Below are 18,647 nucleotides of genomic sequence, written 5' to 3'. Positions count from 1 at the left end.
AGCCACTCCTGGTTACTCTGCTTGTCACATGTAGGGAGGCTAGTGCTGTTAGTCTTCAAGAAGCTCTTGGTGAACAGGGTTTCGAGAAGAGGAGAAAGGAGGGGACATTGGGGAAGGGACAGTGTGAGGGTGGGGACCTGGAGTAGGGGGATGGCAATTGGCATATAAAGTGAATAAATAAATAAATAAGTAAATAAACAAATAAATAAATACAAATAAAAAAAAGAAGGCAGTTACATGAACTTTAAGGCCTCTCTAGCTACCATGGCTCAAAACTAAAATTTCTGACAAGATGGCCCAGAAGGTAAAGAGCTTGCCAAGTAAAGCCTGGGGACCTGAATTCTCCCCCAGAACTCACACGAAGGCAGGAGAGTCACTCTATGAAGTCCTTCTCTGATCTCTACCATAAACCACAGCACCGCAGGCCCATCTCTGTCTCTTCCCCGCTTCCCCCACCACTCAATAGAAAATAAACAAAGTCTAAATTTTTAACCGTGAAATTTCACATGCCAGAAGTCTCACTCTGCTGTGGCCCATGTGGGTGGTGAATTCATTATACACTCCAGATGGGTCTCCAATTTGTGACAGCCCTCTGCCTCAGTCTCCCAAGTAAGGGGATTACAGACAAGAGCCACCACATCCAGGGACCAGTCACCCTTTTAACACAATATCGTGACCTCAAAACCAAAACTACCGAAGACACTTGAGGAACAAGAACCTGTGACCTAGGGTTTTTTTTTTTTTAACTTTTTACATATATCTTATCATTATCATAATTATAACTGAACCAGACAGTGAAACTGAATGTATACAACTTCACAATTTGAAATAATTAGGTTTTAGAATGTTCCCAACATAAATTATGTCAGAGGTGATGAATATGCTAATTACTCTAACCTGAAATCACACATCATATACATGTATTAATGTCACTCTGTGACTTACAAATGAACACAATTACTATGTATCAAATAAAAATATAAAATATGTTTAGAAATGTTCATAAAACAGAAAGCAAATGTGAGTGCACAGACAAACACACACAGAAACAGACACACACACACACACACACCACACAGACACAAAAGCAATGTGAAGTTGCAAATAGTTCAACAGCCAATCAACTGTGTATTGATTTCAGGCTCTGACTAATGGAATACCTGGGGCCAATTTTCTTTTCCAGAAAATGGAAATTGGAGCCAGATATGTACCTGGTGACGTGAGAGTAGTCATTTAGGACACTCATATTTTAAAGCGCAGGCAGCTGACTTTTTGATTAATGTATACTAATGTAACTCATCAGATGTTTCCCTCAGCCCAATGTGTTATAGATACATATATAAACATAAAAGAGAGCAAAACATACATAGCTTTAATGCTTTCCGTGAGGTTTGTTTCAAAAGAGAGAAACTGTTTCCCTCTCTTTGTAAAGCCTCTAATCTCGGACCCTGCAGCAATGAAGATTTTCTCCTGAGGCGTATTCAGAGCCCCTCCTAGTTCCAGCCTGGAAACCTTCTGCCCTGGTAAAGTCTTGAACACTGACTGCAAAAATCAAATGGGGAAAAAGTTAAGAGTACAAGTTATTACACTATAAACATTTTCCTTTACTATAAAAGCTATGATTTTTAAACTATGTTACAATTTATTTTCCACTTCTATATTTTAGGAAGACATTAACTTAGGAGTACCCAGTTATGGTTTGCCCTGGAGTTATCTGTATTTTGATGCTAATTCCACTGCCCCCAAGGACAGCTGCCTAGTTACATACTCAGGACTCAGGTGACTTCACCAGAACCTTCTCCCCATTTAATCTGTAAAATACAGGTGAGGGCAGGTACAGGATAGAAGGAGGCCTGTCATTGGAGGAGAAGGAAGGATGGACAGGAGAAAAGTTTGAAGGAAGAGGAGGAGACAGAGGAGCCGAAAGAGATAACATGGAGGCTGACATTAAGATTCTGCTCTGTGTATTTACAGGTTGCTGTGAATGTTAAGGGATGGATGTGTACCGGGCTTTGTATGTTTAGGTGGGCAATTATATCTTATCAATTAGATCAGAGGTTACTGTGTTGTGTGGTCTTTCTTGTGGAGAGCTGAGGTTGGGAGAGTGTGATGGTAGTGGGCTGCCTCGGAGTTGGGATGTGTGTTTCAGGTAAGATATCTAGCAGATATCACGGGGCACGGCGGTGCCGGATCTAGTGGGGGATAAAAGACAGCATTTTATTTTTTATATTTTTACAACAACAGTACCCAGCAAGTAATGTATCTATCTTTAGAGAAAACTGCTGCCCTAAAACATTGGCTCCACTCACCATAGCCTCGCCTTTCTTCATGCCGAAGCACATCACCACCCCATCTTGATCTCCAATGACCACCTGGAAGACATACGGGGATTCAGAGTCTACACTTACTGTTATGGTAAAAAGGTTGCCGGTGCCTTCAGATGACACTACGGGGATACCCAAGAAACCTCATCACATTTAAATATAGCATCACAAGTTATAGTTATCTGAAAGAGCTACTTGAAGACTTTTCTCTATTTCAACTATAGATCCATGTAAACTGACTTAACGAGGTTTCCCTATGTATCACAACCCAAACAAAACATCATAACACACTGGAAGCAGAGAAGAGAGGCCACCTACCTTGGCTTATGGAACACATTTAAGAATTTGCAAAAATGTAACATCACTCTTATCTTTAAGTTACCTTATTTCGAAAATATACTTTTAATAAAAGTGTTTTCATGTGAGCATGATGAATTTAATTTTAATATTTTAAGAATTTCTGAGATTTAATCATCATATAGATATAGTAAGTATTGATACTATGTACATAAATGAGTTCTTTCAGATCCTCAACAATTTAAATGAGCAAACTTTTTGGGAAGTGCTGTATCTAGAATATAGTAAACAATAATCTTGATTTGCTACTCTTGAAATTCTGTTTAAAATGTCATATTTCTCGCACATATCTAAATACCTTATTTGTAAGAACTGCCCAGATAAACATCACTTCAAAAATGCAACCAAAGACAACCATTCTGGAAATCAGTCTGGAGGTTCCTCAGAAAACTGGACATTGAACTACCTGAGGACCCAGCTATACCTCTCTTGGGCATATACCCAAAAGATGCCCCAACATATAAAAAAGACTCATGCTCCACTATGTTCATAGCAGCCTTATTTATAATAGCCAGAAGCTGGAAAGAACCCAGATGCCTTTCAACAGAGAAATGGATAGAGAAAATGTGGTACATCTACACAATGGCATATTACTCAGCTATCAAAAACAATGACTTTATGAAATTCATAGGCAAATGGATGGAACTGGAAAATATCATCCTGAGTGAGGTAACCCAATCACAGAGAAACACACATGGTATGCACTCATTGATAAGTGGCTATTAGCCCAAATGCTTGAATTACCCTAGAAGCACAGAACACATGAAACTCAAGAAGGATGACCAAAGTGTGAATGCTTCACTCCTTCTTTAAAAGGGGAACAAGAATACCTTTGGCAGGGAATAGGGAGGCAAAGTTTAGAACAGAGCCTGAAGGAACACCCATTCAGAGCCTGCCCCACATGTGGCCTATACATATACAGCCACCAAACTAGATAAGATGGATGAAGCAAAGAAGTGCAGGCTGACAGGAACCGGATGTAGATCTCTCCTGAGAGACACAGCCAGAATACAGCAAATACATAGGTGAATGCCAGCAGCAAACCCCTGAACTGAGAACGGGACCCCCGTTGAAGGAATCAGAGAAAGGACTGGAAGAGCTTGAAGGGGCTCGAGACCCCATATGAACAACAATGCCAAGCAACCAGAGCTTTCAGGGACTAAGCCACTACCCAAAGGCTATACATGGACTGACCCTGGGCTCCAACCTCATAGGTAGCAATGAATAGCCTAGTAAGAGCACCAGTGGAAGGGGAAGCCCTTGGTCCTGCTAAGACTGAACCCCCAGTGAACGTGATTGTTGGGGGGAGGGCGGTAATGGGGGGGAGGATGGGGAGGTGAACACCCATATAGAAGGGGAGGGAGATGTTGGCCCGGAAACCGGGAAAGGCAATAACATTCGAAATGTAAATAAGAAATACTCAAGTTAATAAAAAAAAAAAAAGGATATATTAGTCAAAGTTCAGGCAAAGCTGAGCATTAATTGTCCAGCAGGAAAGGAACTCAATGGTGGGTAGTTTTGTGGGTTTTTCTCTCATATTGCTTTTCTTGTGTATTTTTTAACTTATTGGTCTTTTGCCTAAACACTTTGGTTTCCATTTTTGTGCGTTCCTTTTTATTTTATTTCACGTATACTTCCTATCTTCTTCTTCTTCTTTTTTTTTTTTAGAAGAGAGATGGAAAGTAAAGTTATGTACTTGGGTGAGCAGTATGTTGGATAGGATCCTCAAGGATTCACTGCAACAGAAAAGCATGACCAGAATATAATGTATGGAAAACATTTTCTGAATAAATAAAAAAACACAAATAACCTGAAAAAAAATGCAACCAAAGGCCAGATATCGTATTTAAGTCAAGAAAAAAAAATCTTGTAATTCATCTTAATACGTGTTAACATATCAAGATAATACATTTACTCTGCAACTATTAAGATACCATACTACTCTACAAAATAACTAGTTTTTGTCTGTAAGAAGTCAAGCTAATACAAGGTTCAACAATAAAAACAATAACTCAGTGAGAGGGGATTTAAAGCAGGCAGAACTGCGCATGCCTACAACCCCTCACCTTCTGATGCTCAGGGAGGAAGATTGAGAGTTCGGTAAATAAAATAAAAGTAAAAATAAAACAACAACAAAAGAGAAAGTTTAAAGAAATGATTTTTTTCAATGTTCTGTTGTACTTTACACGTCTTTTTCCATATACCTATACAACCTGTTACACGGAGTGAATTATTACCAAAAATGGAATGTTTTGTGTTTGTTTTTTCAGTGTTAGGGACTAATCTCAGGGAACATGGTAAATAAGTCTCTACCACTGAACCACAACTGAAGCGCATGATGTATGGGTTCTTATCAAGTTTTCCCACACAACTTACTACTTGTATGTAATATCAGTGTCCAACATTTGCTCCTATTCCCTTCCGTTCGTTTCCATCACACCAGCAGCTGTTACTCACTAAGTTACCAATAAGAAGGGCCATGTGAGCCTGTCCTGTCAGAGGCAGGAGAAGAAGGCAGTGTCTACAGCACCTTTTGTGTAGCTCTTTGTCTTGAGGTAGGAAGCAACTTCATAGTCTTCTGAGAGGTCACTCCTACCTAAGGAAACAGAACAGCCAACTGGTGAATGGTTTTTGGACATGCTGTAATCTGAAGTTCTTACACAGGAAATTTAGGAAGAACAGACCAGATCCTGATGAGTTTTATTTTTTTTTTGTTTAACTGAAATATATATTCTTATCAGTTAACTTGTATTATAACAAAATATTTCAGAGAAAGTCAGAATACACAAAACAACCCAAAACGTTAAAGAATAATTGTACAACATTACTGGCAAGGAGTTTCAGAAAATACCTTCAGAGGCCCTTGGCAATTATTCGTGATTGAAAATAGGGGACTTTTGCTGAAATAACATACTGCTGATGTCATAACATTCCAGTGTTACTGACCATGACTATTTTACAAAAGGCACAGAGAAGGAAAGCAGCATGACTTACTCAGCAGAGGTGACTGTCACCAGAACGTAAAAACAACCAATCCGGGAAAACCGCGTGTAGTGCAGGAATGACTTTAATCTGAATTTTTAGGCACACTCTTAAAGTTTTAAGCAATCTGTTTAGTTTGACATTTTCAAGTGATTTGAACCATAGCTTGGGGAAGATGAACATGGGGATTGTAGGTCCTATACTCAAACTGGGTATCACAGAGATGGTGACCAATTGGAGAGATCCAAGAAATCTTGAGAGTTTGTAGCGTCCATAAGATACTAAAGCGAACTCTCTGGCCCAGCCCCCTGGGAAACTAAGCGGATGTTTCTACCAGGGAGAACCCTTAAGAGACGGTTAAGAGGGATGGAAGAAGTAATGCACCAAAGGGATACCGGCTCGGCGCTTTGATTCAACTAGCAACTACATTATTTGTTACTACGGGGCAAAGTATTTACCTTCTTTGGGCCCCTGACTTGCACTAATTAGTGGTAAATTTTTGTGATGATTTAGTAAGCTCAATAGGGCTGTGATGGTTTACTGAAATATGGCTGGTGTGGTCAGGCCCAGGGGGGTGACAGGGCAGTTGAGACCACTGGGAAAGGCTGGGACATCCCCAGGACCCCGGCCTGGAGGCACCGTGGCTTCCCCAGGCCCGCGTCCCGCCGTGAGGGCACCCGCCGACCGGTTTACCTGGAGATAGTCTGCTCGGCTTAACGTCAGATCCATGGCGACCGCAAGGAAGGGGCCGGACCCGCTTGCTAAAGAGGAAGCCTTCCCCGGGAGAGCCCACCACTAGACCGACTAGGCGGCTAGCGTTGGGGCAGCGGCGCTCAGCAACGCCGGTTCCACACGTGATCAGTCTTAGCTCCACCGTGAAGTCCCGCCCTCTCCCGGAGAGCGGCCCCTAGAAAGCTGGGCGGAGGGAACGTCTACAGGCTTCAGCCGGTTTCCAGGCCAACCAAGACGCTTTCTCCGCCTCCCAGCACTGCGCGGCTAGGCCAGCGGCCTGCTCCCAGCTTTGCAAGCATGTTCCTTCATCTCTGAATGAAGCTCTCCAGGAGCGCCTATTTTGTGCCTTGTTCCACTCTTGGTTCTTCGATTTAGGCTTTGTCATACAAATTTTCCCCTCAAAGATTCATCTCTATTCTGTGTGTATATGAATATTGCCTGATGTATTTATGTGTGTCACATGCTTGTTGCCTTCTAAGGAGGCCAGGGCCTTGGGACTCCCATGTGTTTGCTGAGAAACGGAATCTTGGGCCCTGTGCAAGAGCAGCACGTGCTCTTAACCATCGAGCCACCTTCCAGCACAGCACACAAATTTTAAAACAACAACAAAACCCACAAACTATTTATGTATGTAGTGTGTGTGTGTGTGTGTGTGTGTATGGTGGAGGTATGCATGTGGAAGTCAGAGGACAGCTTTCAGGAGTTATTCTCTCCACCCTGTGGTTGTGGGACTAGAACTCAGGCTATTGGGTGTGGTGGCACGTTCTTTTAACTGCTGGGACATCTTGCCAATTTCCTTCCTCCCATTCTCCAGCTACCCACCCCCACACCTCACCGCTTCCCCCAGGGCCACAGTACAAGACTCTGGATCAAACAAATCAAATCAAAAAATTAATACCAAAGAGATGAGTTTGAAACAATAGAATAAACAGAGAAACTAAACAGTAATGACCCAGAAAAATCTGAGTAATCCAATATCAAGTGATGAGACGTCAACTAAAAATGTCCAGGACTGGCGACTTCAAACAAAACCACCAATTCTTCCCAGACTATTTCCTAAAACTGAAAAGGATGGGGCTTTTCCAAACTCTTCCTCATACCAAAATGAGACAAGAACACAAGATACACACACACACACACACACACACACGGCCTCTTGCCACATGTCTTGTGCTCCCTTCAGACTCTGCTAACAAAACAAAAAAAGCATCATCAGGTGCAATCCTTCCAACTGGTCTGGGCCAGAATTGTGAGCAAAACCGAACTTATTTTCTTTAAAACTTAAAAATAGAAAGAAAAAAAAAGGAGAAAGAAGGAGGGAAAGAAGGAAATGAAAAACCTAGACAGAGATCACTGATAACACGAAGAAGTAAAAATTTCAAAACAAACAAACAAACTAGCCACAATTTCAACAGCACAACAAAGACATCATCCCAGCCAGGAGCAGTGAAGCACACCTGTAAGGCCAGCTACCCCTAGGTCTGGGTAAGGCCGTCACAAATTAAAAGCCCTGGGTAACATGGTGAAAACCTGTCTTGAAAAGAACAAAAAATAAAAATCAACATCCTTTTGTGACAAAAACTTTGACCAAATCTAACTGTATAAAGAATGTGTGTCAGGGCTAGAGAGAAGGCTGAGTGATTAAAAACGCTAGCTGCTCTTCCAGACGACCTGGGTTCAATTCCTTGCACCCACATGGCAGCTTACAATTGTCTGTAGCTCCAGTCCCAGGGGATCTGACACTCCCATGCACACATACATGCAGACAAAACACTGATGTATATAAAATAAATAAAACATCACGTGTCATCATAAAGGCTTTATCACACAAGTCCACAGCCAGTGTCAAAGTGAAGGGGGAAACCTGGAAGTATTTCTCCTAAGATCTGGAGAAAGATTAGAGCATCCCCGTTCGTCGCTCTTAGTAGAGGACTGGGCTGTAGAGTAATCAGGAAGAGAAAGCAGTAAAAGTATAAGAATAGAAAAAGAAGTTACATTGTCTCTGGCTGCACACGATATGAACTGTACATAGGAAGACCTAAAGACCTGCCAAGAGTACTAGGACTAATAAATTAAGTCTGTAAAACTGAGGTGTGCAAAATTAACATATGAAAACCACCATTTTGTGCACCAAACTTTGTGAGATAATTTATTTACTAACTAAATGAATAGTCTAGGGCTTCTGGGGCTGTGGCTCGGGTAGCAGAGTGCTTCCTAACATTCACAGAGCCCTAGCTTTGTCAGCACCGCATCACTGGGTGTGAGGTCACTTGACGATAACGGGCTTAGGGATGAATTGTATCAAGGATGGGAATAGCCAGATGTGGTGGTGCCCTCCTTGAATCCCATCGAAGGAAGTAGAGGCAGGTGGATCTCTGTGAATTCCCGGACAGCCGGAGCTGAACAGTGAGACCCTGTCTCAAAAGACAAACAAAAAACTAATGGAAAAAACTCATCTTTCACCCACAGAAACACACAAGAAAAAGGAATCCTTGAATTGGAAGAATTAATACTGTTAAGCTGTCCACGATAACTTAAAGTGATACATAGATTCTGCACAATCTCATCAAAATACCAACGGTGTTCTTCAAAGAACTAGAAAAGAAATCCTAAATGTTTATGGAGACACAAAAATCCCCAAATACCAAAAAGAACAGAGCTAGCAGCATGATAGCATCTGGTCTCAAGAAACACCACAGCCATATAGTAACAGAGCCAGCTTAGTACTGACCTGAATCCTACAAATAGACAAAAGAACAAAATAAAAAGCTTAGAAGTAATCCTGAGCACCTACAGCCAACTGACTCTCAACAGAAGTGCTCCAAACAGCGATTGAGAAAATGAACTCTTCAATAAATGATGTTGGAAAAGCTGAGAGTCTACAAACAAGAACTAAACCTGACTCTTATCTCTAACCCTACACAGAAACCAATGGAAAACAAAGATCCGAATGTAATACTGGAAGCTATAAAACAGCAGACAGAGGTAGGACCTGCTTATAATCCCAGTACTCAGAGGTAGAAACAGGCAAGCCTGGAGTTCAAGGCCAGCCTTGGCTACACAGTGAGTTCCAGGACAGCCAAGTATACATAGGGATTCCATCTCAAAACAAACAAGTGGAATACTGCAGGACAGAAGGTGAGGGAATTACACCAGGACTTTGATGCAGGTGATGATGGTCTGGACGAAATCATCCACAAAGCTCAGGAAACAAATACACAATAGACACATCGGGATGCACGAGACTGAGAAGCTTCTGGGAGCAAAAGAAACAAGCAAAAGACTAAAGAAAGAGCTTACAGATGCCAGGAGACGTAATCTGTAATGTCAGATGTAACCCTATCTGACAAAGGGTTTATATGCAGAATACTGTGAACTGAGAGACAGAAAGCCACACCCATGCTTCTGTAGGGAATCATAAGAACAATTGTGGAGAATTGCAGGTCCAAAACCCAAACCACTTGGGGTGATTTTTAATCCCCTTACAGCCATTTCTTCACACATTTGTAAGACCTAACTTCCTTTCAACTATTAGTTAAAATATTTTCAATATGTTAGCATGACAGCATTATCTCCCTGTACCCCGAATTTAAGGATGTGGTCAGACAGTATCTAGAAACTGCATACATGACGGCCCATCACTGCATTTGGTAAATGCCTTAATTTATGGCATGGCTTTCTTTAGTTCTGGATCTATAGAAGTTCATGTAATCCCTTCCATGTTGGAACACTTCTGACCAAGCAACCTGAATCCATGTTCCTGGGCCATGTCTTCTTTGAGGTGAGAGCATCAACAATATAATGAACACACACACACACACACACACACACACACACACACACACACACATGCATGCACACACACGCACACACACACACAGCAACAACAACCTCTCAACAAAAGACACTAGTAATGTATTCTAAAACCTGAAATTTCTCAAAATAAAGCTTACACAGCATTTCTTTACAAACTTCCAAATTTGTTATATATACTATTTAAACCATAATCCGAGTGTTGTATTTATCTTGTTTTTGACTGAGAAAGGAACAGAAGCAAACACACAAAAAAGCAAGAGATGACAAGAGAGAAGTCATGAGTCAGTGACAAACCTCTAAGCATCTCAATGTCATTTTGTGGACAGAGTGATTGGGTCCGTTACTATGTGCCCTCTCTGAACTTTGTCACCACACCATTGAGCCCTGCTTTGCAGCGTCTTCTGCCTGCACACCAGATGGGAGAACAAAAGCTGACTCACAGTCCTCTTTAACCCCCACAGAAATATTAATTCTGACAGTAATCCATTTACTAACCCTCAGTGACCCGTGCCTTCCAGTGTATTTCCAAAAGTAAAACCTAATCAGGCTTGGGTGCAGTGAATCCTTGTAGGAAGCTCCCAGGCAAAATGGAGTTAGAAAAGGCAGGGTGAAAAGTTAAGGATTTTTATCAGTTTGAGAGTGCTCTTAGGTCAAGGATTGTGCCAAAAGGTTAGCCTTTCATTGGTATGAGGGACAGCCTTTTGTGCCCATAGCCAGGCAGACATTAGCCACAGGGGAAGTTACTTCCTTTTGTCACAGAGACTAGCTGGGAACTGCTCCAGAGTATCAGGGAGCTGGGGGTGCAGCTCAGCACAGGGGATCAAGGCAGGGCATAAACAGTGCCCACCAAACTGATCATCACCTGTGTTCTCTACTCATAACTCGAAACTGTGAAGAAGGGGAAAATGAAATACTAAGACAATGTGCTGGAAGGAGCTACCCAGAAGTGGGGGTGGGGTAGGGTAGGGGTGAGGGACAGTGGAGGGCAGTGAGCAGGAAACAAATGAGAACAAAGTATCAGGACATAATTATGCAAAGGCCACGGGGAACCCCATCGCTAACCTAAGCTCTAACAATCAGTGAGCTGAATGTGAAACAAGATGCCAGTTTGAGACAAGTGAGGCAAGCAAATGGAAAATTTATCTCAAGAGCTCCGCAGCTGCATGGGAGGCAGAAAGGGGAAAAAAGCATGCATATAAATGATATGGAAGTCACAGCTTTATCTTTAAGCCTCTGCCATTTCCGGATCCTGAGACTCTAGGCTGTCCTGGGTTCTTTTCTAACCTCCATTAGGAAAATTACTCTCTGTGTATTCAGCTCCCTAGTTACAAGAAAAACCATCCACATTTGGAACCTTAGACAATGATAAGAAAAAGAGTGTTGTCCACTATAAAACATGCTTGTTAACAATGTTTCAATACAGAGTAACTTCATAATGAAAAAAAAAATCAGTTTTGTTCTGTTCAGAGACATGGCATGAAATGCATAAAATTTGAAAAGTGTTTAAGATGTATAGTATAAGATTAAAACAGAAACTGATAAGATTAATTCTTTGCTACAGTGGTAGCAAAATATGTATATGGGCTTCTTAACTCCCTGAGGTAGAAATTAAGTCGTCTACAAGCGCTTTCAGAAGCTACATTTGGTATTCCTTTTTGGCTTCGTGTTTTGTCTTTCTGTGTGATAGCAACAGTATCTTTGTTTGTTTAGTTTAGTTGGTTTGTAAGAGTAGTAACTCTTGTGATCACAATTTACATCCCAATGAGATTCGGTAGGAATGAACTTTATATATTTGAGTGCTTAGTCACCAGGGAGTGGTCCTACTCGAAAGGCTTAGGGGGTGTGGCCTTGTTGGAGGAAGTGTGGCACTAGGGTGGGCTTTGAGGTCTTAAAAAGCCCACATCAGGCCCAATGTCCTTCCTGCTGCCTGTGGATCAGGATGGTGACCTCTCAGCTACTTCTCCAGCGCCGTGTCTACCCTGTACCGCCCACTCTCACCTGAGTGACTGTCTTTGAACCTGTAAGCAATCCCCTAATTAAATGCTTTTGTCGATAAAAGTTGCCTTGTAATGGTGTCTCTTCATAGCAATAGAACAGTGGCTGTGATGATTTGCATATGCTTGGCCAGGGGAGTGGCTAAGATAATCTGATAAGATTAATTCTTTGTTACAGTGGTAGCAAAATATGTATACAGTCTTAACTCCCCTGAGGTAGAAATTAAGTAGTCTATAAGAGCTTTCAGAAGCTGCATTTGGTATTCCTTTTTGTCCACACCTCATTTTGGGGGTGTGTGGCCTTGGAGTATGTGTGTCACTGTGGGCCTGGGCTTTAAGACCCTCATCCTAGCTTTTAACTGCCAGGCTGTGCGGCTATACTGGTGTGTGGTCCTGGGCTCCGGCTCTGCAGCGCTCACAGGGAACCTGGCAGAGTCAGGCGCTCAACTCTGTCCTGCCTTTCCAAGTTATTCTAATCCCCCAGTTTAGACTCAGCAGGAGGAGTGTGTGCCTGTCTGACTTTGCTCTTCACCATGGCTTCTCACAAGACCTTCAGAATCAAGCGATTCCTGACTAAGAAACAAAAGCAAAATCGTCCGATTCCATGATGGATTCAGATGAAAACCGGCAATAAAATCATGTACAACTCCAAGCGGAGACACTGGAGACAGACATTGGGTCTGTAAGGAACCACACACCACACGTGCTTACTAAGCTGTCTGAGGGTTATCATTAACATACTGTACCAGGATTACAACATTACCATTGTCTGCACAGCTGAGTATGTTCATTAGGAATGTTTTCTTTCTGTGCTCTTGTGGGTTCATTTTGTAGTTGAGTAATAAATACGGGAAACCTTTTGTTTAGACGTAAAAAAAAAAAAAAAAGACCTCATCCTGGCTGACCAGTCTTCTGCTAGCAGCCTTCAGATGAAGATGTAGAGCTCTCAGCTTCTCCTACACCATGCCTGCCTGGACGCTGCCATGCTCCCACCTTCATAATAACGGACTGAACCTCTGAACCTGTAAGCCAGCCCCAATTAAATGTCCTTATGAGAGTTGCCTTGGTCACAGTGTGTGTTCACAGCAGTAAAACCCTAACCAAGACACTGTCTTCGTCGACACTCCCATGGATCCAAAACTCAGAAAGGACCAGAGGGCAAGACAAGGGGTCATTTGTTGATCTTATTTAGCATTAAACCAGAAGTGCACATTAGAAGATTGCAACAAAATAATAGCCTGCTACAACCCAACTTAGAAAAGCATTCTTTATTGACCAAATTTACATCATGACACCACAGATACAAAGAGAAAGGACACAAGCATATATTTTAGAAAAATCTTTAATGATTGTTTTTGAACAACCCTATGAAACTTAAATATGTATCTTTCCAATGAGCTCATTTCACTGTTAAACCTGGCATTTCAAAAGCCCTAGAACTGTCAGTGATGTCTAAAAGTCTGAGAAAGATCTCCACACGTCATGGCTGGTCGTAAAACACCTTCAGTTTCTATTTTTAAAAAAAATCGCTTCAAGCGTTCGGATGAGAAGGTAGGCTACATAGCAATGGTCTTTCGTGTTCTTGGATGCTACTGGCTGTCCAGGCCAGCTGGGTTCAACATTTACCAAGCACCTACTGTTATCAGGCACTGCACTAAATGTTGGAGACATAAAGATGAGATTGATGTGGTCCCTGTCCCCCAAGGAACTCTTGGGGGCCAACAGGTGACATAAAGACAAAAATGACAAAAAAAAAAAAAATCAGTGACATTAATACTGGGCTTCTAAGTACAACAGCATGTCACTGCTTGGAGTGCTGAGGCCAACCTTGGGATCATTTTCACGTAATGGGAATCGTGGCCCACTAGGTTAATTTTAAAGCTCCGCATGGTGAAGGTATTAACACTAGAGTTTTTACACCACGGTTTTTCAAGTATTTCATACTTAGGAATATTATTGCCCGCAGTTGTGCTAGAGTCAAAGTCTCACTGCACGCGGCTCCCTCATTCACACCTCAGCGCACTGGGGTTCAGTTTCTCACTGAGTTTATGAATCAAGATGGCCAGTTCCTCCGTCGCCTGGCTCTTATCTTCCAAAAGTTCGTAGCGAAGGCTGGAGATATCCTGCTTGATTTCTTTCAGTTCACCTGGAATATTTGTATTTAAAAAAAAAAAAAAAGGACATGTGTGAATAATGGTTTTGGCTCTCTATGTTTAAACAGGCATGACAAAGTGAAATTCACTCCATCTGAGTATGTTTGCCTCACCAAGTCTCCCAGGTGGACATTTCAATTTCTCCCTTAAGAAGTTTAAGCAGAGCCAGCCTTTGAAGGCGTACTGACCTTTGAAAAAGCACTAAAGGTATTTCAGCTGGGTCTGTAGTAGCCAATCAGCTTCAAGCAGTGCCTTCTGTTTTTTGAGTTCAAACCCACACCCCTGTGTAGCTTAGGCAAGTACCCTGCCTCTGGGTTACAGATCAGGCTCTCCGCACAGGGTTAGCCAAATGCAACATTGTAAATAATGCTAAAGCAACAATCGAGATGCGTTTTCAAATGATGAAACAGTGAACTCACACTTTCCTCCTGTGCATGGTGGTGCACACCTTTAATCCCAACACTTAGGTGGCTGAGGCAGGTGGATCTCTGTGAGTTCAAGGCCAGCCTGGTCTACATAGCAAGTTTCAGGACAGCAAGGGCTACACAGAGGGATTCCTATCTCCAAAACCAAAACCAAAACCGAACAACCCTCCTCCCCCAAAACAATCACAGTGTTCCCTCGCTAGAGGGAGCACTTCCGGTTGCCTTTCTGGCGGAGGGTTGGCATACCTACATGCTATCTTCGTTGGCTACTAAAAATTAATTGATTGAATGTGCAAATATACAGAAGTAAATTTTAAGTTAAATTTTATGAAGAGAAAGGAAGGCTATAAAGGGAGCTGATCACCAGACCCTAGCATGAACTTGGGACTGGGCTGTCAGGTACCGATGACAGGGTGTGAGGGGAAGGCAGTGGAGACCCTCCCCTGCAGCGTGCAGACTCCCATGTCTCCAAGAGATCCCACCTCATCGCCCTAACCTCTCAGAGTTTAAGACACAGCTGCTCCCCGAATTCAGCCTGGCAGCACCCTAAGCAAACACAGATTGCAGTGGAGAGCAGAACAGTCTAGGAGTTATTTAATGCTGATGTAGAGAAGCCCTGGGATGAAGATTAAATTTAGAGGCAGAACATTGCCTAGATTCTAAGAATAAATTCTGAAAATCAGTGGTGTTCAGACTTCATCTTTTTAAAGAAATAATAGAAGCTTTTAGGATAGCTCCCTTTTTTAATCTTTCAAAATAGACACATAGTAATCATATATCCGTACGGGGTACAGTGTAGGGTGACCTTTATCATGATAGCTTTATGATTTTTAAAGCATAACTTGTGTGATTTACCATTATAGTTATTAAGATAGCGTCTCATGCAACCTAAGCTTCAACATCACGGAGTAGCCAAGGCTGCCCTGGATTCCTCCTGCTTCCGCCACCTGACTCTGGGATTACAGGCACGTGTGACTATGTTCCAGAATATATATGCTTTCATTATATACAAATCAATTGAGCTGGGATGTAGCTCAATGGCAGAGCATGTGTTTAGCATGTATAGAGCCCTGGGTTCAATCCTTAGCATCATAAAAAAACAACAACAACAACAAAACACAAAAAACACAAAAACAAACAAACAAAAAACAACCCGAAACCCAAAGACAAAAAACAAAAACCCAAAGACACTATAAGAATATTTTCATTTAAAGAAAGTTTTAAATCTTCTTTAAGAATATACAACGACCATTTGAGGATTCATTTTGTGATAAAAAGTAAAATAAAGTAAAACAATAAAATAGTAAAGTATGCGTCCTGTGGCATATGGGAGATAGGGAATAAAGTGCTCTGGTGTGAACGGGTCAGCTTTGGTGATAGGTTTGCCTTCCTTTTTGGTTTGGGGTTAAACCTGGAGTTTGCGCAACAGGTATTCTACCAGCTACTTTGGCCTGAGCTAGGGCTCTCCCACAGTGAGTCTCAGCCTAGCCCATCTTTCCTTGTTTCTGAATCCAGGGAGGACAGACAATGTAGGATTCAGCCTTGGACATTGGCTTCCTGGATAAAGAAGAATTATCTTATCTAATATGCTTACAGGCTATGCAGTCAACTTTTGATTAAGAACTTGATTCCCACTAACATCCCTCCTTGGGGCACGGGTTCAAATGCTGATCATTTTTGGCACTGTCACGGCCACATGGTTCCTCCCATGTGTGTTAGCCAGCTCCTGGATTCCAAAGGAGGCTAGGAGACAACTGATAAGATTTCTGCTTCTACGTTGTAACTCCATTCCAATGCCATCCTCTTGAGCCTATTTAGAGGTCAGCATAGTAGGACTTTTTCCTGGTCCTTCATTCTGTATTAATAGACTTTTTCTATGAAGACATACCGCTGGGTTGATCAGATCTGAAAGGAACTCATTATGCTCACCAAGGAGTGGCTTCGAAGCCATTTCATCAACAGCATTTGCTAAGTTAGCCTTTCTCATATCAGGGCAGACAGATCTGGAGGCAACTTACCTGGGCTGAAAAGGAGATGTGTGTGTGTGTGTGTGTGTGTGTGTGTGTCTGTGTGTCTGTGTGTGTGTGCAACACATGCAGGCGCTACGGGGGTGGGGGTGTCTGCCCATGAGTCTAGGCATCTAGACTCATTATTTCAGGTTGCATGTAACTCTGGAGTTATATGCAGTTGTGAGCTGCCCAATATGGATGATGGGAATCGAACTCAGGTCCTTTGCACAGCAGCTCCTGCTTTTAACCACCGAGCCTCCTCTCCAGACCCAGGTTTATTACCTTCTGATTCTAGCTCTGATGTTACCCTCCAGTCGTTATTTGTTTATGTAGTTTGGAGCTTAAAAACCTTTTCTTGAGACAGCGCTTTTGCTCCGTAGTTCTGGTTGACCCAGTACTGACTTTGTAGCCCCAGGTAGCCTTGAGTTTGCAACAACAATCATACCCCAACTTCCCGTGTTCGTTAACTTCGCTATGAAGAAAGGTGTTTCTCAGCAGAAGATGCTTACCTTCGTTCACCTCATCGTTTTCTTTGTCTACTTGTGCTTTCAAAACATACCGTTTTATGAGTCTTTTCATTATCTGCTGTTGGGCAAAAAAGAAATAGTTAGATCACCAACGATATACATGTGGATGTTCAGTCTACTCTGCAGAGAGCCTCACATACCTGTGACACAGACAGCGTGGGGGCGGGGCGGGGACAGCGTGGGGCGGGGCGGGGACAGCGTGGGGCGGGGCGGGGACAGCATGGGGGGCGGGGTTCATATGACAATTTACAAAGAATCAGCCAAACTGTGGAATTTAGCTGTCTTTTACTTTCTGATGTAACACAACCAACATATAGGTTCTTTTCTCTTTTAATCTCAGGAATGAAACCGCTTTTTTAAAAGCTGGCTTGGAAGACGCCAATGGCTGTCTTTAAAGTGATAGTTCCTCCTTAAGGTGCTTTGCGCTACATTGTCACCATAGACACAGGTTATTCATCTCTATTTGAAAATAAATGAATGAGTAGGGGATCAGGGTAGAACATTTGGAAAATAGAGAATAACAGGAGAAATAAGCAAAATCCCTGATAAGCCCACCTTCCAGAGATAATTACTGTAGTTATTTTGGCTTTGACTGTTCCTGTAGCTTTTCTTTAGATTTTGTGCACACACACACACACACACACACACACACACACACACACACACACACACACAAAATTATGTTACATTTAGTGTTTTCTGGATTTCATATATTTTGTTGCATTACATGTTTGTACCCATAGAAACTTCACTGTGACTATTTTTCCAAACCAAATAAATGTTCTTACAGAATAATTGTTTATTCGTAAGAAAAAAATTTGGATGCCAACCTCATACCATGGATGAGAAGTTAACACCAGTTGGCCTTTCATGTGCAATATGAAGCTTTTAAATCCTTTCGTAGAATATAGTTATTTCAGATTGTATTTTAAAAACAAGATAAAAATTCTGATTATAACATGAAAATGATAAACTGAACTTCATTATGATTTAAAAACCTCCACTTATAAAGATACTATCCAAAAATAATAAAAAACGAACAACATTGTTAAACAGGGAAAGATAACCTCGGTATTTCACAGAGATGGAATCATTAAATAGTAACAACTTATAGAACAATCGTAAAGTCTGTTCCTGAGGACAGACATACTGTGACAGAGATTAGGTGTAGGTTGGCACTTAATAAAGGAAATAACAAGACATGCATTTGACAATGACAACTGCTGGAAAAGCCAGCGAAGTCTCGTCTACTTTCCTGCTTGAGAGCAAACAGACAAGATGCTTTGGAGACAGTTTGCCATTATCGACTAAGGTTCAACACTGGCAGA

General features: G+C 41.9%; 2 protein-coding genes and 1 pseudogene across 6 annotated transcripts in view; 1 reads left to right on the top strand and 2 right to left on the bottom strand.

Moving 5' to 3' along the window:
* Bbs7 (Bardet-Biedl syndrome 7) overlaps nucleotides 1–6,473 on the bottom strand; it is a 39,666-nt gene extending 33,193 nt beyond the window's left edge. The window contains exons 1-4 of the mRNA XM_032898495.1: nucleotides 6,357–6,473; nucleotides 5,212–5,277; nucleotides 2,310–2,372; nucleotides 1,367–1,542 (exon numbers count right to left, since the gene is read on the bottom strand). Of these exons, the coding sequence (XP_032754386.1) occupies nucleotides 1,367–1,542; nucleotides 2,310–2,372; nucleotides 5,212–5,277; nucleotides 6,357–6,392 (341 nt within the window). The 5' untranslated portion in view covers nucleotides 6,393–6,473. The remainder of the gene's footprint in view (nucleotides 1–1,366; nucleotides 1,543–2,309; nucleotides 2,373–5,211; nucleotides 5,278–6,356) is intronic.
* A 6,235-nt stretch (nucleotides 6,474–12,708) lies between these two features.
* Nucleotides 12,709–12,891, top strand: LOC116895520 (annotated as a pseudogene).
* Nucleotides 12,892–13,458: 567 nt separating this feature from the next.
* The window catches only part of Trpc3 (transient receptor potential cation channel subfamily C member 3), a 61,012-nt gene continuing 55,823 nt past the window's right edge, over nucleotides 13,459–18,647 (bottom strand). For 2 of the 5 annotated variants that reach the window (XM_032898489.1, XM_032898491.1), the window contains 2 exons: nucleotides 17,302–17,377; nucleotides 13,459–14,351 (listed from right to left, as the gene is read on the bottom strand). In XM_032898489.1, coding sequence (XP_032754380.1) covers nucleotides 14,209–14,351; nucleotides 17,302–17,377 — 219 coding nt within the window. In that variant the 3' untranslated portion in view covers nucleotides 13,459–14,208. Of the gene's footprint in view, nucleotides 14,352–17,301; nucleotides 17,378–18,647 lie in introns of those variants that run through there. The other 3 variants (XM_032898490.1, XM_032898493.1, XM_032898494.1) reach the window with 2 other exon arrangements.

The sequence above is a fragment of the Rattus rattus genome, chromosome 3, assembly GCF_011064425.1.
Source record: "Rattus rattus isolate New Zealand chromosome 3, Rrattus_CSIRO_v1, whole genome shotgun sequence".
Lineage (NCBI taxonomy): Eukaryota > Metazoa > Chordata > Mammalia > Rodentia > Muridae > Rattus > Rattus rattus.
This window is presented reverse-complemented; position numbering and strand designations above follow the sequence as displayed.